At 39.7% G+C, this 19,098-nt stretch overlaps 1 protein-coding gene across 3 annotated transcripts in view; it reads right to left on the minus strand.

Annotated features, from left to right (window-relative positions):
- GLI3 (GLI family zinc finger 3) overlaps positions 1 to 19,098 on the minus strand; it is a 206,277-nt gene that overhangs the window by 67,848 nt on the left and 119,331 nt on the right. For all 3 annotated transcript variants that reach the window (XM_031060865.1, XM_005425692.3, XM_031060866.1), the window contains one exon: positions 3,702 to 3,907. In XM_031060865.1, the coding sequence (XP_030916725.1) occupies positions 3,702 to 3,907 (206 nt within the window). The remainder of the gene's footprint in view (positions 1 to 3,701; positions 3,908 to 19,098) is intronic.

The raw sequence follows: 19,098 nt of genomic DNA on the forward strand, positions 1-19,098 counted from the left end.
TCTTGAAAGAAAACAAAATGTTGGGCTGAAATTCTCTGAATATTGTTACCTACACAAAGCTAAAGATAATTTATATTTTCATTAGAAAAATCAGATCCTAAATGCAAACCTTATAAACAAAGAATCAAGACTTACACTTTTAATGGTCTTTTGAACATAAAAAAGGCATTGGAATTTGGAGAAAAGTTAATTCAGCAACAGATTGCCGAAGTGTATAGTCTGCCTTTATTATTATCACATAAAATGAAAGAATGTGCTTTTGATGTTAAAATGTTAAATATAACATATAAGAAAGGGTGACGAAAAATAGATGTATGTCAAACATACATCTAGGCATGGCATAAAAATGAGCTGAGATAAAATAAAAGTTGCTGGTATTTTTTCCGAATTACAAAAGTTGTAGGTATTTTTTCCGAATTACAAATTGATTTCACAATTAATTACAATTTTTCCACTTTCTGTGAAATGGTAAAGAAATTATTCAGACCAAATTTTAAGAGACATGTAACTCCCACTGAATCACTGATTTTAAAGTTTTACAGTAGTAGGCAACCATGGTATATTTCCAGACAGACTGAAAATACTTCCTGAGCTTTTTGACATAAGTGTCTGGGTTAACTAACAGTAACATTGGCTGCAAACTTTAAAATTAACTGCTGCAAAAAACGTAGTGAACACATAATTACTAAATGTTCCATATGCCAAGAAATGTTCTGGTGCTCTTAAAAGATTATTCTTTACTACCTCCCTCAAACATAAAAAATTTGTCTTGTAAATGATGTGTTGCATCAAGGGCAAATGAAGGATAAATGGGAAGACCCACAGCCCTGAACTTTTTCCTGTTTATTCCCGAGTAGCTTCAGCTTTGTTCCCGTTTTTCTGTAAGTGGAGGCATTTGCTCCTGCACAGTAGGCACAGCTGAGCTCCATTTGAGCACTTTCCTCTACACACACCAACAACTCCATCCTTACCCCTGCTCCAAATCCTCTGAGAAGTCCTCAGCTACCCCTGACCCACCAAATCTGCTGGCTAAGGAGAAGTGACAAGAGTTATGTTCCAGATTGTTTTGGCTCCTGGCCATCCCCAGATCTGAGTTGACAGACTGAGCCCAATAGTACATTGATCTAATTATCAAACTGTCCTAAAGCAATTAGGCAGTAACAGAAATCTCACTATGGCTTTCAGAAGAGCAATAACAACTTCCAAGGTTTCATAGTTCAAATGCTATATCTCTTAAGCCATGGTGTCCTTTATGTTATTACTACATCATGTGCATGTACCCCTTTAAACCACAAGAGTGTTTCATTTGCATTCTAGAAGTGCTCAAGCCATGATTTAGATTCTCTGATCCCAGGAACCCATATCCGAAAAAAGGCGTTTTATTGTAGACTTGATTGATCATACAACAGACTATGGATTCCAGGGAACAAACCTGCAGCTTTTCAACAGCATGCTGTTTGATTGAGATATCTTCAATGCCTCAATCAAGTTACTTTATTTTCATTGGATGCTGCCAACACCAGGGCTGTGGCAACTTGTCAAAGATGAGCTGTGAGCCTATAGGAAGTGTGAAGTAATATATATTTGTTTAAAACCTGAAGAGAGATGCTTAAACTAGTCAATTTAGCATGTACTTATGACAGATTAAGGCTGTGTATGCAGTCAGCAATCAAAACTCAGGGGATGAGCATTAAGACAGAGTGTACTCAGCTGCACTGTCCATACCTGAGTGTCTCATGCCCTCTGAAAGCCCAGGAATCCAAGCTACATAGGCAGGTGGGAGAAATCTGTCTTTCTGAGGTGGCAGGTGGAGTTGAGGCAGGGCATTTCACAGACCTGAACTAACACCAAACACCTGCATTGTAGACAGATGAACCTTAGCACCATCATAATTATGACAGAGCTCCAGACTCAACTGCTAACATACCAAGTGTCCATTTGTTGAGGAACTGAATAGCTCACTGAGGCTTCACTACCTACAACTCACTGGACTACAATGGCAGAACAACACAGAAAGATCACACATTTCTATACTGTACACATCTACACTTAGGTGCCAGAATCTGAAACCAAATTCTACCCTGTGACATCTCTGGATGTTTCTGGAGCATCAGTTGGGTGCTGGGTCAGAGAACACCATGTGCCTTCATTTTTGCAAGTGAATCCACTGTGGTACACCTGAGACCAAGACTGTATACAGCTTAATGTCATAGGTGGTGATAGGTCATTCGCACCTTCCTTTATGTGCCACTGGAACATACCTTAAGCATAAATGAAATTCTGCAGGAATGGGACCTGAAAAGTATTGAAGATAGTAAAGTATTCTGCACATTAGATCCTGTGAAAAAGCCCAGACGTACACTACAAGAGTTTTCCCAATATATGCCATTACTTTATAGCTCTGTCATTTTTGTCCTTTATCTAAAGCTCCAAAGCTCCTAAAGTTAAAACTTGCCCTTCTGACAATTCAAATTTTTTTCTTAAAAGTGGTTTTTTTTAAATTCTTCTGCTAAAACAAAAAGGGTAGAATTAGGAAGAATTCATGCAACATCCAAAGTGCTGCTAAGAAAGCCCTATGTGCATGCCATATACCTTGACTGACAATAGGTCATTAAAATTTATTCTCATAAGAATATGTGCCCATAACTAATGGATTAACTGTAAAGGTATATATTCTTATAAACGAGGATTAATTAGTTATCCATTTGGATAGGGTGCACTGCTCATTTTTCAAATTCAGCTAAAGGCAGTTTAACTCTGGTAAGTTTCTGAATTCACTGGGAAGATCTTTCCCATAGTTAAAGTACCAGTTTAATTACCTTTCTCTATATAGTTGATTCTGAGTATGTTATATTTTAGTTCTCTTCAGTAAATGCTACAATTTTGAAATGTCAAACTGCTTATGCTTACGCACTATTGAAAAACCTACTATTAACAAGACAGCTTTGTTTTGCAACTCTGTTGATGGCTCACTTTGGCAAAATTCCCACTCAAATGAATAGGACACGTGCTAGAATAATGACAAGAGTGATCACAGGAGTTCACTTCAGCCCAAGTAGCCTGAAAAGTAAAAGCCATGATTATACCAAGACCTAAAGCACTGAATTTCAAGTATACTGTCCACCATTTAGATTAAAAGGGACAATCTTGATCATCAGCCACTTCTACATAAGCATCATTTCATTTGTCCATATTGTTGGCTAGGATAAACTGAAGTAATTCTACAAAACTTTAACAGAACTATTGACTAAATGTAACTAGTCAGTGCATGCTTTATATGATTGAAAAATACTATTTTAATTAACAAGCCTTTTGTGCCTCAAGAACTCCATGGTTATACACTGACGTGCACTCATAAAGAATCTGACTCAATTCAGTGCAGGTACAATGGATTTTTGGGAGATCAGAATTACACCCCATGTCAGCCCCACAAACAAAAGATATCACAAGACATACACCACCCTTCCAGCATAAATTTTGAATGAGGCAGCTTTTTTTTTTCTTCTCCCTGAAGTTTCAACATTTGTGAGATGTACAAATGAGCCATCATCGGCTGATGAAGTATTGAAACATTTATGACATAATGAATATGTCTGACAAACCTGGTGAAGCTGCTTTGAACAAGGGGGAAAAATGTTGACAAGATTAATATAACTTAAGTTGCTACAATGACAGAAAACAGGAAGCCTGTCTTAACCCACCGTCTGTTGGGCTGAGTCCGCGGGCTGCCGAGATCATGGAGAGGGATGGGCTGCTGTGCAGGGACCTGATGTAGTCCATGTAGGGGTTAATGTATGGGTGAGGGGTGCTGAAGGGAGACTCTGACGTTGCAGCAGGATTTCGGTGCGGGGAAATTCTAAGGAATGGAAGCTCTGAGTATGTTGGGCTACTAGATAAGGCAGAAGGCCTGGAAGAAACAAAAGGAAGAAAAACAAAACCAGCCACGTTATCTATACAACAAAGAAAAATACTATAAAGGTAACACACTTGTTTCTTGAAGAATAACAATTGGGTTGCACATGTACTGAAGTCAACTGCCTGGAAAAAAAAAGGTTGGGAAATTAATTCTTCCCTCTCCTCACTATTAGCAACATTTCTCTGACCAATTTTAACATGACTTTATATTTGGTTTAATCTTTACACACCTCAATACCCTTCCCCATGGAGTAAAGAATTTCAATTAGTGCAAAATATGCACACTGTATTACACAGTAATTCTTACTGCAATATGAAATACATACTGAGATTCAGAATCATTTACATCTTCAAAACCACGTGCCTATTGAAAAAGGAGCTTTGAGAGCCACACCTGCAACCATGCCCTTCATTTGCCAGCTTACTCTTTCTTAAAGTGCACGATGGCATGTTTATACAGAAATCACTTCAGGAGTCCCAGACTTTGCAAGCCATTGAGACAGATGGGGTCTTTGGAGCATTTTTTTTTTGTTTTTGCTGTCCCTTCCCATGAAAAATGCACAGAACTTGGCGGCAGAGTAAGAAAGATTGCTGCATACGTGTGTTTTTAGTATGGCTCCAGTGACCAATGTTTTTTATCAAGACCCCATTAATTAACTGCATCATTTTTGTGAAGGGAAAGCTTGGTGCCCTCTCATACTATGTGCGATGAACCAAGGCTTAAAGCTGACAAAAGACAAATAACCCGCCATAACCTCCCCATCATCCCACCCTGTCGATACAACAGCGTCTGGGCTCTGCTTGGAGACTTTTCTCTCACAGCATCCCATTTCCAAAGGCACTGGAAAAAGTTCAAATTTCATCACAAGGGGCTGGAGTGCCTGCCCTTGCCAACCTGCTCTTTGGCAAAAGACAATGATTAAGCCTGTCATGCATTTGCTGTAGTCCAACTGGCTGACCCGAACTAAATGCCTTTTTGTCCCTGTTTTTCCAATTAATTTAGCATATATACAGCAGAGACACAGGCAGCAGCTGTGAGAGCAGTGAGGGCAGCCTGTTCCTTTGATGCTGCTGGCTTACAAAGAGTAATCAAAGAAGAAATGTATTTTTTTCCCTTTAACATACGCATATCATGATCAATGGAGGTAGTTGTCATCACCTAAAAGGCCAACAGAACATAATGTTACATAGGAGCCAATTCTGCCCTGCCATCAGCTCGGAAATGCAAGCATATGAGTGGGACAGTGATCAAAGTCATGAATTCCTACATGATGCCAGCTTCCCTACCACTAAATCCATGAGGGCTTGTAAAATCTGAGGAATGAAGATTTCTCCTGATGTGTTTTTCTCCCTCTTTTCCCTTTCCTATCTGACCTTTTTTGTGTTTCTTGCCCTCCAACAGCTTTCTGCAAGGTAAGCCTGTTTAGCCTTCCTGTATGAAAATACCTCCTATCTCCGAAGTTTGTTTAGGGAGCTGCATTTTGTGCTAGCAGTAGGTACCAACAGTGCAGTCTGGCACCCGAGCAAATGACCCACATAAAGCTAAGCCACTCACTATGATGCTTTCAGCATATTTGAAATGCACCGAGAACCTGAAACCAGAAGCTACTTTCCACCACTGTGCAAACCAGACATCTCCTTTCCTCAGAGAACTTTTTGTCTGCATGGCTCTAAAGTAAAACTTTGTTTTACAGTGGAAGTGCATCTTTTACCTTGGTACTATGAAACCACACCAGATGTGAAATATTTGTTGTCTCCTGATTCCCCATGAGGCCAAGATTGGTTGGCAAGAGCTTTAAAAATCATGGTGATGTAGGAAGCAAAAGTACTACAGCTGGGTATCACATTACAGAGTGAATTTCCTATCCTGGCAGTGAGGAAAATATAGTAGTACAGCAAATTTAATACAAGAGTAACAAAGAAACTAAGTCTGGATGTCATTTTATGAGATTCTTTTCAAATGTGATCCCAACTCATATTTAGAAACACGAAGAGCATGCAGACAGGCTGGGACCCTGGCTTTATCTGGTGCATATTGAACAGAAAACTCTTTAAATGCTTATGCAAGAACACTGAAAGTCTGTATCGGCCTCAGTGATTCACTCTCCAGCTGGCCAACAGCCAAATGCTGCCGCAGGAGCAAGATTAAGAGCCAGGCTGTCAGCTTCTCCCTCCAGATCCTGAAAGAGCCATTCAAGGACACCAGGACTCAGCTGCTCTCCTCCTCCTCAGCCCTGCCTCTTTCTCTCTCTCCTCTTCTGAGGTCCTCAGTTTTCCTAGGATGCTAGGGAAAGGACATTGACCTGGGTAACATCAATCAACTGCAGGTATATAAACAGTATTATCTGAGGCAGAAATAAGGAGTCATCAGATTCCATAAAGAATTCCCAGCTCTGGACTCTGATGTTACCTAATTTCTCTCAAGCATCTGATTTTAACATGCTGCTAACTTCTGTGCTCACTTTCAGTCTGGACTTCTCTCTCTCCTCTGTGTTCCCAGACTCCTGCTCTCAGGCCTACAATTTGAGTCATCCTGATTTATTCTAATAAACATCACATATTCTTCCTTTCCCTCTGTGATTAAATTTCACTGTGAACATCTTTCACAAGTACTAACTTGATCCTTCAAACTAAAATGCAGCTTTTAGAAAGGGTGCTGCCAAACCCCCTTACTGTTGCTTTGCAACCTCATTGTTGGAATAACCTCTGTCCTGTAAGCAGCAAAAAGTACAGCCCAGGAGTGGCTCTGCAGATACTCATTCAGTGACAAACAAATCAAATCTCCAGATGTGGGTGGCAGTCCATCCCCATAATTTTTATTTCACATGTATAGAATAATAGAACAGTTTGGATGGAAGGTACCTTTACAGGTCATCTAGTCCATGCTGACATGAGGAGGGAAAGAAGATGGGACTCTCCTTCAAACTCAGGACCCTTCAGCCCAGCATCCTGCAACCTAGCCATGCATCCTGCTGAATGGCGTTCTGCCTTGGGTCTGAGGCTACTTCATGGGATGCAATGAGGCTTCAGCATGAGAAGAGGCAAGGAGATTTTCAGTGATACTGCTTGATAATTTATGCCTCACCTGTAAGCCATGGGAAAGCAGAACTTGCCCTGCATCTTCTCCTGTGCAGGGGGTCTTCTGTTATAGAACATATTCAGACCACTTAAGGGAGGGAGCAAAGCAGATGTATGCTCTTTTCTGAATCAGGACCTCTGTGTCTACTTCTAGAGACCCTGCAAACTCAATTCAAATTTCATACAAAGCTGATCACACTTTCAAGACATAGTTGAAGGTCTCCAGGTTTGCAGGTAAAAAAGATCCTGTGGCTGTGTTTCACCACTAATTTTTATCCTGGCACATTAGGATGATTTTATTATTTTCTCAGTAACCTTGATTATATCTACAACCCTGAGGTAAATGAGAAGGAACAGAGAACAGGGCTAGCTGTGAAGGCATCTCCTCCTTCCTGTCTAGAAGGCCTTCCTGCTCACTGCTAAGGTGCTGAAATATCATGAGTGCCACACAGCTTCCACATCTAACATAGGATTTCCCACTCCCCAACCACACCCAGCCTGCCAGTTTCTTCCTGTCCCAACTCCGATGCTCTGGGGAATCTCAGCTGCTCAGCTTGTGAATGGCACATACGTGCTGAGACAGGGAGATCAGTGTAAGGGCAAACAGGTGTATTTTTGCCTATTAGTCATGGCACTTCCTCGATGAATTGTTGCAGAGGTGTCTGCACACTCTTAAAAACTTACATAGTTACACCAGTTCAGCAGCTGTGAACTGCATCAGTTGTAGGGCAAATCACAGTGCGTGTGAAGCTGCTTTTTTTAAAAAATGGGTTTTTTTCTGACCACTGCTGAACAACAGTTGAGCTATCTGTAGGATTTCAGTTATTACTCATGAAAACAGTGTCATTTTGTTTTGCTGCTTACAGCTTCAATAGATGAACTCTGTACAAGAAGACTGACTAGCAGTAGGTTTAGATTTTAACCATCACAAAAACTGAATCAAATGCAATTCCATTTTCAGCCCATACAGCTCTTTTTTAACTGGTGAAGGACGATCATGGGAATCTGAGAGTTGATGAGGCAAGCATGAGCAAGTTATACATATTTCAAAATGATCTGCATGCACAGATCATTACCTAGTATTATCTTGAAAGGATCACACATTCTTTCCACCAGCAGAAAAAGCTGAGATACAGGGACTCCTATTACATACTACAGTCTGTTTTTTGTACTTAAGCATTTGTCAGTTTTACAAAGAGGAAGACTGGATTGCCCAAATTCAAATCCTACCCCTTTCTTTGGTACTAACGGAACAGCTAACTTGAGGTGAAGTGTTGCTGCCTGGCTATGACCAGAGGTGAAAGTCCCTGGGTAGGTAAGCCAGCACAGAGCTTGTTGTCTGTGGGTCCTTTCAACCACCCTCTCAATGCTCTACTGATGGGATTAGAGGATCATCCCAAAGTCCATGAAACTATCTTATGTGGATTCATGCATGTAACTGAGTTAGGAATTGAGATGGGCGGATGGAAAGAAAAGAGACCCAGTTCAGGGTGCTGGGGAGCAGCAAAGGCCAGCTAGCTCCCTAAGTAAAGGCAAGTCAGGAGCCATGCATGGGCAATGTACCCCATGCCACCAGAGCTGAGTGACCAGAGCCAGATGCTACTCACACAGTCAATCACGAGCCTGAGACAAGGCAAAGTGACAAACCAGGTCTGGGTTGGGCCCTTCAAGAGCAGAAGGAGACAGGGACAAAGACAGGTCAGGAGACAAGTTACACCATGGTTCTGAGGGCTCTATCCAGAACAGTTTCCTGCACTGCAGATCCTGAGCTCAGCCAGGAGCAGGACCACAAACTGGCACTACTTACAACACAGATCAGGCAGCTCAGCTAAAAAGGAATTCCTGGATGCATGATGCTGGTAGAGGTCTCCAGTGAGGCCACTCAAGACAATTACTGCCAATTAGTGGCCTCAGAGTACTTACTTGCTTTGCAGTGCTTGAACTGCTTTAATACATGCCAAAATATCTATACAATGAAAATTGTCCCTGTTCTTCTATCTCTTGCAAGTGTGAAAACTACAGGAGACCCCAGGGCATAGTACAATCCCCCACTCGTCACAGGCATTCTTCAATAGCAATGTTTTCTGGAAGCAGATGTAAAGCCACTCAGAACAGCCACAAAGGTCTCTGTCACAGGAAAATCTAGACTACTATTTTTGAGGTTGGTTTGGTGTTAGAGAGCTGCCATAAATGGTTCCCAAATAACTTTAAGCTGTGCTTGGACAAAAACCTCTTCTAAGCACAACCTATATTAAAAAAAAAAAAAAAAAAAAAAAAAGGTGATTTAAGCTCTTTCTGATTTTAAAGGAAACTATAACTCCAGGAGTAGAAATCTTAATGCCAAGTTTTGTCCTGATAAAATTTTAAATGGCTCTTTTATGAATCTGTTGAAAAATACATTTATATTGAAAACAGCAAGTGATCCTTAACTATAACATTGTAAATATGACACTGAGCTGAGGTTACAGATGGAACAATAAACTATCTCACAGAACAAAGCTTGTCAACGAAGTGGGATGAAATATTGTAACATCACCTAATTTATTATTGCCTTTTCATCCATCTTGTTATATTATGAACGTGTCAAAGTTCAAACCTCGATATTTAATCATTTAACAGTACGTTATTCAATGCTGGAGCAAGCATTGATGGCATAACTCTCATACCAATGATATCCACACTGTTTCTCTGATACCTGATCCATTCAGTCCTGCCTGGAGAATTGAAAAATATTAAACTCATTAAACTGCCTATGATACATTTCTTTTATCTTTTTCTTTTCTTTTTTTTTCCCTGCAATAATCATCTGATGTCTGCCCACAAAACATTAACACTTATTTCTAGTAGAACCTGGAAGATGAACAAACAAGGACTTTCTTGGTATGTGGTGACTCCTATTCTAAAGCATGTGGCTCAATTCCTTTGGTAATATCTCCCATGTTAAATTTCTATTGTTTATTTAATACCACTGTTGCTTGTACAGACTGACCCTCCAGCACTAGCAGTCAACAACTGGCTAATAAAAGGTTTTTGTGTTAATAAAGTTGAGCTCTGAGATTTCAATGTAAGGAGATTGAGGCCAGCACTGAGCATTTTTCAAATGCAACCTACAGTTCTTTTTTCACTTCTCATTGAGTTGGTAAACAATCAAAGCTATAGATACATACTATGGGAAATCAACAATATAATTTTTAATACCTATTTTTTTTCAGAAATTCCAGCTTCAAACAGGCACTCTATTCCCCTAGAATCACTCACTGACTCAAAGCTGCTATATCACTTTCTTGGACTTAGGAAAACTAAACAAGCAATTATGAACATTTTAAGAATGATTTGAATAATTCTTGAAATGTCAGAGCACACTTCATATAAAACAGCTCAAGTGCTGCAAAAGAGTAAGCACTGTTAGCTATATTTTCTTAATGGTGGACATGAAGAAAAAGGAGAACATGAGCAAGTTTTTTAAGTCCTAAAACAAAAAACCTTCTTGATTTCCTGTATAATTTTCCATGTTTCAACACCTAGTGAATATTTACTCACTTTTCCTCCAAAATTCACACTGGAACTGTAGTCAGCATAGGGAAGTAGGTCATAGAATCTGATTTGGTAGCAAACTTTCTTTCAGTAGATACATGCTCAAATAAATCATGAGTGGGTCCATGCCTGCGTAGTTCTCATAGAAGCTAGATCAGGGTTTAAGGTATACAGGCTCTGGTTTGGTTTCCATTATTTATCTGCTGTCCACCTTGTACAAGTTTGTTGTCTTCCTGATCCACTCTTTCCCCAACTTTAAAAGGGTGGTAAAGCACTTGGAAAATGTTCAGTATCAGTTCAGTGGGAAGGTCACATCAAGAGATCCCATGTTACAAATATTTTCTCACTGAGGCAAGGACAATGCCTCACAAAATGTGTGCAGTTCTGGTATGTAAATTCCTAAAATATACAAATAACCTCACATGGGGTTAGAATAAAAAGTTTCTCCCACAAAAAGTTAAAAGGCATCATTGCAGAAAAAAAAAAGGGACACAAATGACTGTACAAGAGAGGTTCATGGTTCAGGAAATCTGCATGACAATTAGGCACTGACCAACAGCAAAAGAATATTACTCTGGTTCCCCTTCCCTTCTTTGGGAAGTGTTAACATTATGTAGTTACAGTTAAAAATTGACTACATTAATCAAGCACTAAATCCTTAGTCAGTGACTGCGTTCCTATTTTTCAACTGATGGACTGCCTGAACATAGACTCGGGTTTTTTACATATACTGCTACTTATAAGACTTCATAAATAACCCAACTATCAGCTTGTGGATTTCCTCAAGAATAGTTTATGCCATGAAAAGCAATGAATATTCATTCTGTTATTTAACAGAATGCTGTTTACATAAGGTCAGCTGTAACACTGGTGACCTTCAGTCCACAGTAACACCTGTAGTGACTACAGCAAGCAACTGCTGCTTCAGATGATACAGTCTTGACTTGAGAGTCTTGACATGCATTACTTAAATGTGTATGCTGACACAGTTTTGACTATTTAATTTCCTTCAATATGAAAAATGTAAATAAAACTATCTACTGGGCTCCCAGTATTTCTCAAGTCCAGTCTTCTTGTTCTCTTCCTCACAGGCACCTGCCTCTCCTTTTCCTCTTCCATCCACCCACTACTGTTGCTGCCTCCTGGCACTGCTCTGAAACACTGTCCACTTGGCCTTTGCAGTACAGAGCATCCCAGCTTTCCTCTCCTTTCTCCAAATCCTTCTTAGGATGCTGCAAGAAATCAGTGACTGGGAGAGGACTTTATGCATTTACATGGCAATTCTTTGCTTTTTACAAAGAAGGCAAACATACAGAAAAGTAACCAACAATAACTACTCCCTGCAAATGCCACTTGCCCATTCTAGGCTTCTACCAGAGGTTATCTGGCAAATTTTGTGGCAGCTGTGTAAGCCTCCGAGTACCCAGCTTGGTGCCCCTCCCAGGCAGAACATTTCTGCCTCTGGCCACTTCACTGCCCAGTTTCAGGAAGCCAGAGCAAAGCTGTGAGACTGTAAATGGGGCAAAGGCACACAACCCTGATGAGGGAGAAGGGATAATCCCCAGGGTGAAGAAACAGCTGGGGCTGGTAAACCCTGAGGCCATCAGAGCTGACTCACCAGAGTTCATTTGCCAAAGACTTCGAGCTCTTCCTGGCAGAGCTCCTTATATTTGCACAACACTCAGCAGAGCTCCCATCCTGCACAGAACTGTTAGACACTGCAGTAATGTAAACAGTAAATAAAAGTAATGCTAACATGTGATTTCCATCTCTTGCTTCTGCTAAAGCCTTATCCAGGCACTGTCTTCCTTTGCTGAGCTTGCACTAAACCATAAATAAAGTAAGATCTTATACCTTCACAGGAGGTATTTTTCCTCTCCTATCTTCAGCTGGTTCCAAGTTTACAGACTTGTAAATGTAATGTATTGAATTGTACATTAAAAGATGGAGTATAATGTAGCAATGCTGCATTTGATGCAGAAATCATCATCATGCACATAAAACAGATGCACAGGACAAGAAAGTGTTATTTGAATAAGATTGCCATGGACCTCCACACACTATTTCTCCTTCAAACTATGCTGTACTACAAAGTGCAGCAGGAAAATCTAAAAGCTCTACAGCCAACTCATTATCTGTTGTTAGTAACAACAGAGTGGGCAGTGAAATAACCAACTGCATTCCTATAGCAAACTTCTCTGCTCTGCAATTCTCTTCTGATGCTCTAGAGGTGGTCCCATTTGCTATTCAAATTTTAGCTTCCTCTAGGCTACAGGCAGAGCCTGACATCCCTTCCAGTCTTTAACCAGAGACACCACCATATCAATATGTAGACATATATAAATCTGGGCTGCATTAATGTACCCCTTTCTTGCCTCCCTTGCAGCTCCTCTCTTCTCTCAGAAAAAGTGGGTCAAAGGAGTGTCAGAAGCTTTCTCACACTTAATGCTGTTAAGTCAGCTAATTGAATAAATATTTGTTTAACATTTGCTCCTATTTCACTAATGCGCTGTGAGAATGAGAAGAATTTTATTCCCCTTCTTCCCCATCCTCCCCCTTCATCAGGAGTGCCACTAGCTGTTATCGCAGTGACTAATGTGCTGTATGTGGCCATTATAGTCCTCAACTCTGAAATCACAGCCAGGATGAACGATAGGCTCTGCCTGTATGCTGATTGGAGTTGGATGATGATTGATTAGAAGAAAGTCAGACTACGTAGCCATGCAAAAAGAACTGCACTAAGCCACAAGCTTAAACACTAAAGAGCATATCACCAGGGCCTTCAGAGCTATTGGATGTTTTCATATGAACATTTCTTACATCCAGGTTTGCGCATTTTATCTTTATTCTTTCAAATACTGAAATTGCTTGGATAAGAGGGTTATATTTTTTTAATATATATTTTCATATATATATACTTATACACATTTCTAAGAGTAGCCTGAACTTTTAGAGGAAATTGAAGAGGCTTTGTGTCAAGTACAGCTAAATCCAGCCTTTCTATATCAAACCCCTGCTAGAAAATTACTGTGCAGATGATAAGGCTGAAAGATATAATAAAAAGTGACTCTACTCAATTTACACTGCAATATTGGTATGACTGAATATTTTTCATTCAGGTGACTGATAAAATCACTAAACTGTATTGCAGATAAATAAAGGAGGCTTCTGTCAAGAATAAACACCATTAATCATGAAGTCTCACCCTCTGAGTGGCTGCGCTATGCAACTGAGCAAATGCACCATCGCAAGTGGCATGTGACCCACTGCCTCCTTTTTTCCCCAAGCTCCTCGGTGAAACCATCTTCTTAGGAAACTTTTCTGCTGCCTTTACAACATTTGGAAGCCCGGGAATGCCTTTTCCTTTCAAGTTTATACACAACTGCAACTGAAATAAATTTTAGTGGCAATACATTCAGCTAAAAATTGAACCACAGACAAAGTGAAGCCATGCAGACTGTGGCTGCATTGCTGTAAATCCAACATTATAGTAAAAAGCCTGTGTTTAAGCTGGTGAGGATGAAGTCTTTGTAATTCTAAAGCTGAAACAAGTAGGAAATTTTTCCCCCGGGCCTTCTTCCCATTTTCTTCCAAACCCACATTTTCTTACTGGTTTTATAATTTAGTTTTGCTATTTCCAAATAGGTGTTGAGTTTCTTTTTGAACATATAAACATAAAATTTCTTAACATCATAAATCTACCTCAGTAGCATCTGTGGGTCTCCTTTCAAAAAAGCAACTTACATGCTAAATAATGGACATGAGCTGAAAGAAACTTACCCAGCAAAAGCACAGTCATACAAAAAGAAAAACAGACAACTTAGGTAACCTTTTTGTAACCTGTTTTAGAGCAAGTGATGATTCAATAGTGGCCATGTTATTAAGCCAGAATGAAGCAGTGCCCTACACACTAATGAGGTTAAAAAATGTAGTTAGGTCTTCATGTTAAAGGCACTTAGCAAGCAGCCTGCTTGGCAAAGACCAACTGTGTTGGAGCAGAGGACTAATCACACAGGCAGGAATCAAATCGACTGGAAGAATTAGGAGACTTGCGGCCCCGAGGAATGTAATTCATGCAGAAAAGCAGTTGTCAGAGCGAGGCCAGGGAACTGTGTGGGAAGAAAGCAAAATAAACAGCTCAACAAAGAAAACAAAGACACTCAAATAGTGGCTTTTCTGATGCTTGAGTACACTGAAACTTCAGTGGGTGCATATGACAAAAAGTCATCAAAGACGACCTCTATAAAAGCAATATACCGGTAAATAGTGAACTGGTTCAAAAACACTCAGAAAATGCCTGTAGATCTTTAAAGATAACCTTGGCAGGACAGAGAAAGTACATACATACATGCACGCATGACTGGGAGAAGAAGAAAAACAACCAAATGATACAAAGCTAAGAGAGTTAAAATGATTTCTCTTCATTTCTCTCTCTACCATTCACAGATGAGAAGAGGATGCACTCCGCATGCAAAGAGTGCTCCTGCCTGTGTGCAGCAATACTCTGTGTGAAAAAACAGCATTGCTAATTAGGATCCACTCCCACAGCGTGAGGACCACATTACTGCATCCACCAGGGGGATTATCTGACCAGAAGGAAGAGCTTGAGGCTTGTCCTAAATCTCAAAAAAACTCGTGCGCAATTCATGGGAAGTTTTTCTCATGATGAGTATGACCCATGACAGTAAAATTAAATTTTGAAATTAACTGATATATGAATCTCACAAACACTTTGTTCTCTTGAAAAATAGTATTTTTAATTAATGTGTTATTGCTCTCATAATTTCGTGGGTTTTTTATTTTTAGAGAATGAAGCTTTTATCACTTTTAGTACTTTGGAGCCTTTCTCCTCATCTCATTCATTCACTTATGATTTATCTAAACCCTCCCTACCTCAAACTCAAGAACACTATGCTCGCTACTGTTCCAGGAAATTTTAGCTTCTCTTCTTCCCTTAACTCCTTCCTCCCATTAAGGTAAGTGTTTCTTCTTCTGGAAAAGCACCTGAAAGTTTCTCACATTACCTCAAGTGAACACTGTCCTCAACATTGGTTTTGTGATACTAAGAAACACTCTTTTCCCAAATTCAGAACCAAACCAAAACAAATCCTTTCGTTTCCAGCGCTGACTGTAAGACATGTTCACAATATTACAAAACTGCAATTTGGGGAAGAAAAAAATATTTTCTTAATTTTTTTATATAATAAAATAATAACTTCACTGTTTAAAACAGAACAAAGTCGGCAATAACAAAAGAGAAATTCAGGAACTGACTATTTCTCCTATTGCACTTGCTATCCATATTTGGTTGTGAAGGGAACATTTGACTAAAATTCTAACTTTACAGAACTACAGTCCTGACAAAACAGTGATATGAAGGTTCAGCATTAATCATTTCTGTTGAGGTATGGTTGGATTTGCTTCAAACATCTGTACTATCATCAACAGACAGCCCAAAATTGATATTCACAGGGATTAGTGACTGTTACTGAATAGAGTATCAGCTAGAATTTCTCATCTAAAACTACATGCAGCAGAAAAAAAAAATTATACAAATCTACAGAAACTCCTGAATGAAATTCTACATATACACATTTCTATATAAAACACACAGATTATTTTCTGATACGCATCTTCCCCCCCTTTCCCCTAGACAAATACATGATGTGGGAAAGAAAAGCCATTTTGAAAGTGCACCTGAGTGACAATATCAGCTGTACAGTACATATTTATGCTGTACCCAGGACTGGAGTCAAGGGGTGACCTTATGAAAGCACGACTTCCAAGCTTCTCCTGTCCTCCAAACACCACTTCAAACAGCAGGTGTGCAAGTCACACATCAGCACCAACAATCATGAGAGCAGTAGGATTTGTAGGTATATGAAGCACCACTTATGTCAAAGGTGAATTCTGCTAAGGTAAAAGGGGGGAAGAAAGATATTCTGCTAACAGCCCTCTTCTTGTATTTTCTCTGCCAGCAACAAAGTTCCAGGTATGGGAGCTGGCTGAAGTGCAACCAGAGAAGGTCAGGAAAACACTCCGTTCTCATGCCAGGCTGAGAAGTGTTGTCTCTGTCAGGCCATCTTTTTGATCTTACAAGCACTAAAAGACATTTTGCTGCTACATAGTCCACAGTACAAGTTAGTCCCAACAAATGGTAAATATATAATGGCTGGAAAACTACCATCAAAAGAAACAAGAGAGAAATTCCTCGCACTGCTATTCTTGTTCTGTTTGTGTGAAAACCTGGAGTTTAAAGCATTTCCCAGGCAAAGCTGTAACTGTGAACAAGCATAAAGGAAATTAATAGTCTGGCTGCATACTTTTTTTTAAAAGTAGTAAATTCAATTTTGAAATCTTCAAGGTAAATGCATTATATGCTGGAATCATTATTAGTTCTCTAAACAGAGTAGGTAGTTGGGTATGTAAATAAAAACCCTAAGGGGAACAACCTGGCCAGCTTGGAACACACCTGCACAAGCTACCCATTTGCTCCCTCAGCATCTCTGCAATTCAATCTAATCACAGGAGTAGAAACACAGCTCCCAGAAAAGGAGTCAGGATGGAAGCCTGATGCCCAAGGAACAAGCAAGGCAAAGGAAGACAGAGGCAGGCTATACAAGCTTTCTTGGTACTGTCTTTATGATATACACTGATAGTGATCTTCCAGGGTAAAGCAGAGAACACCTGATTGCCCCGGTCATTCAGCTACTGATCTCTCTGCCAAATCGGTCTACAGTGTTGTTAAATGGGGCTATTTGCGTTGGTGGCCTCTATAAACTGGACTAGACTATCAATCTTTTCTTCCATGGGCCAGTGGAAAAGGCATGATAAATCTAGGCTGAATTTCAACAGGAGATACAGGACTGAAAGATGTGTATCTTTAAAGAGATAGCCACTTAAATCTGATATGTTTAGAAATTCTCCCTTATGTGAAATACTCCCTAATTTTCTGTTGATCCTTAACACCAATGGTCGCAACACCTCATAAATAATGCTTTCAAGAAGATGATAGGTTAGTTAATTCCTTCAGGAACTTTGTACTCCTGACTCATGGGCTGTAGGATGTTTGCCTCTGTGTCTAACCTCTGCAGAGCCTCCAGAAAATTGCCAATGCACCTATAAAGCTGACCATAAATGCAGTCGTAATCTATTGTAAATTCAGACCTACACATTTGGTGCTGGAAGGGATTAACCACCTGCCCTTCAGTGGCAAATTCATAGGGCCCAGCTTCAATGTAAATGTTACTCTGAAGTAAGGTCCCAAGCCATTTCTTGGTCATGCATCCTAAAAGTAACAATCAAACAAAATAACATTTTTCTTTAGATTGTTTCCTCTATCAATCAATAACATCAGTCATCAATGATAGCTCAGTCTGGCCTGAGGCGCAGTGATGAAAAACCCATTGAACACAAAACACAACACTTTCAGTGAAATTAAAGCATCATTGGGGTTTTTATCTAGCATCACATAACACAGAATATGCAAGGAACAGCTAGTTAGTCTCCTACACCTCAGAAACATAGCTCCAACAGCCTATGTTTTGTTACAGATATGTAAACAAATATAGACTTATACACACACACACACACACACATATAAGAAATACAGTAGGATGAGTAAGTGGTGCCAAAAACAAGGTGTTAATTTAACTTCTGTTTTTTCATCCTTTGGGAAAGAAAAAGTGCCAACTACATTCAATCCATACTCCAAAGATTCTAGGACTTGATGTCTTTGTTGGAGGAGGATGGAGTCTAAGTCAGGGAACGATAGTGTGAGAGTGTGATGAAGATGCTCTGTGTTCCTAAAACACACGCTACTCATGACTCACATTTCTTGGAGTTTATACCTACTCTAACTTCAGGGAACTTCCAATTCACAACACAGGAATCTCACAGGTACACTTTAAAAAAAGAGGAAAAGAAAAAGAAAAATCCCGACTAAGACTGTAACATTTCAGCTCTCTTTGAAGCAAGATTTAACATGAGTGGAAGAATTGTGCTGAAAAAAAAGGAGTCTGTCACAGTCCAGTACCTCACAGGCTACTGCAACAAGTTTGACAGCAGCCTCTATAGAGTTGGCTTGCTTCTGGTTCACTGCATGTGAATACCACAGTCAATATCTGCTCACTCAACTAATACTGCTGACTACAGCACAAAGAACACAGGAATTTCGTCCAAGAAACCACAGGCTCAGAGCCTTTGAATGTGCACTATATTTGGAGCTTGCATTCTTTGCAGCTGATAACAGAATGAGATAATAGAAATTTCAAGCAGCAGAGCTCAAACATTGTAGCTATTCTATATACTTTTGTTTAAATGTTAAATTAAGGTAATGATCTATATGTTCTCAAAGGTTTTGCCATTGAACATTTTTTTAAAATATTTTGTTAACATTTTACCTGTAATCTTCCATCTTTCTCAGGCTCTGAGTAGTTCCTTGCATTAGTTTTAACTGCAGAGACTTAAAATTACTCAGTTCATGACAAATGTAAGCAAAGATATTCACCCTATTATGTAAAGAGGATGCATGCACACACACACACACACACAAATTCGCCCACTTGTATA

Source organism: Geospiza fortis, unplaced genomic scaffold (assembly GCF_000277835.1).
Source record: "Geospiza fortis unplaced genomic scaffold, GeoFor_1.0 scaffold265, whole genome shotgun sequence".
Lineage (NCBI taxonomy): Eukaryota > Metazoa > Chordata > Aves > Passeriformes > Thraupidae > Geospiza > Geospiza fortis.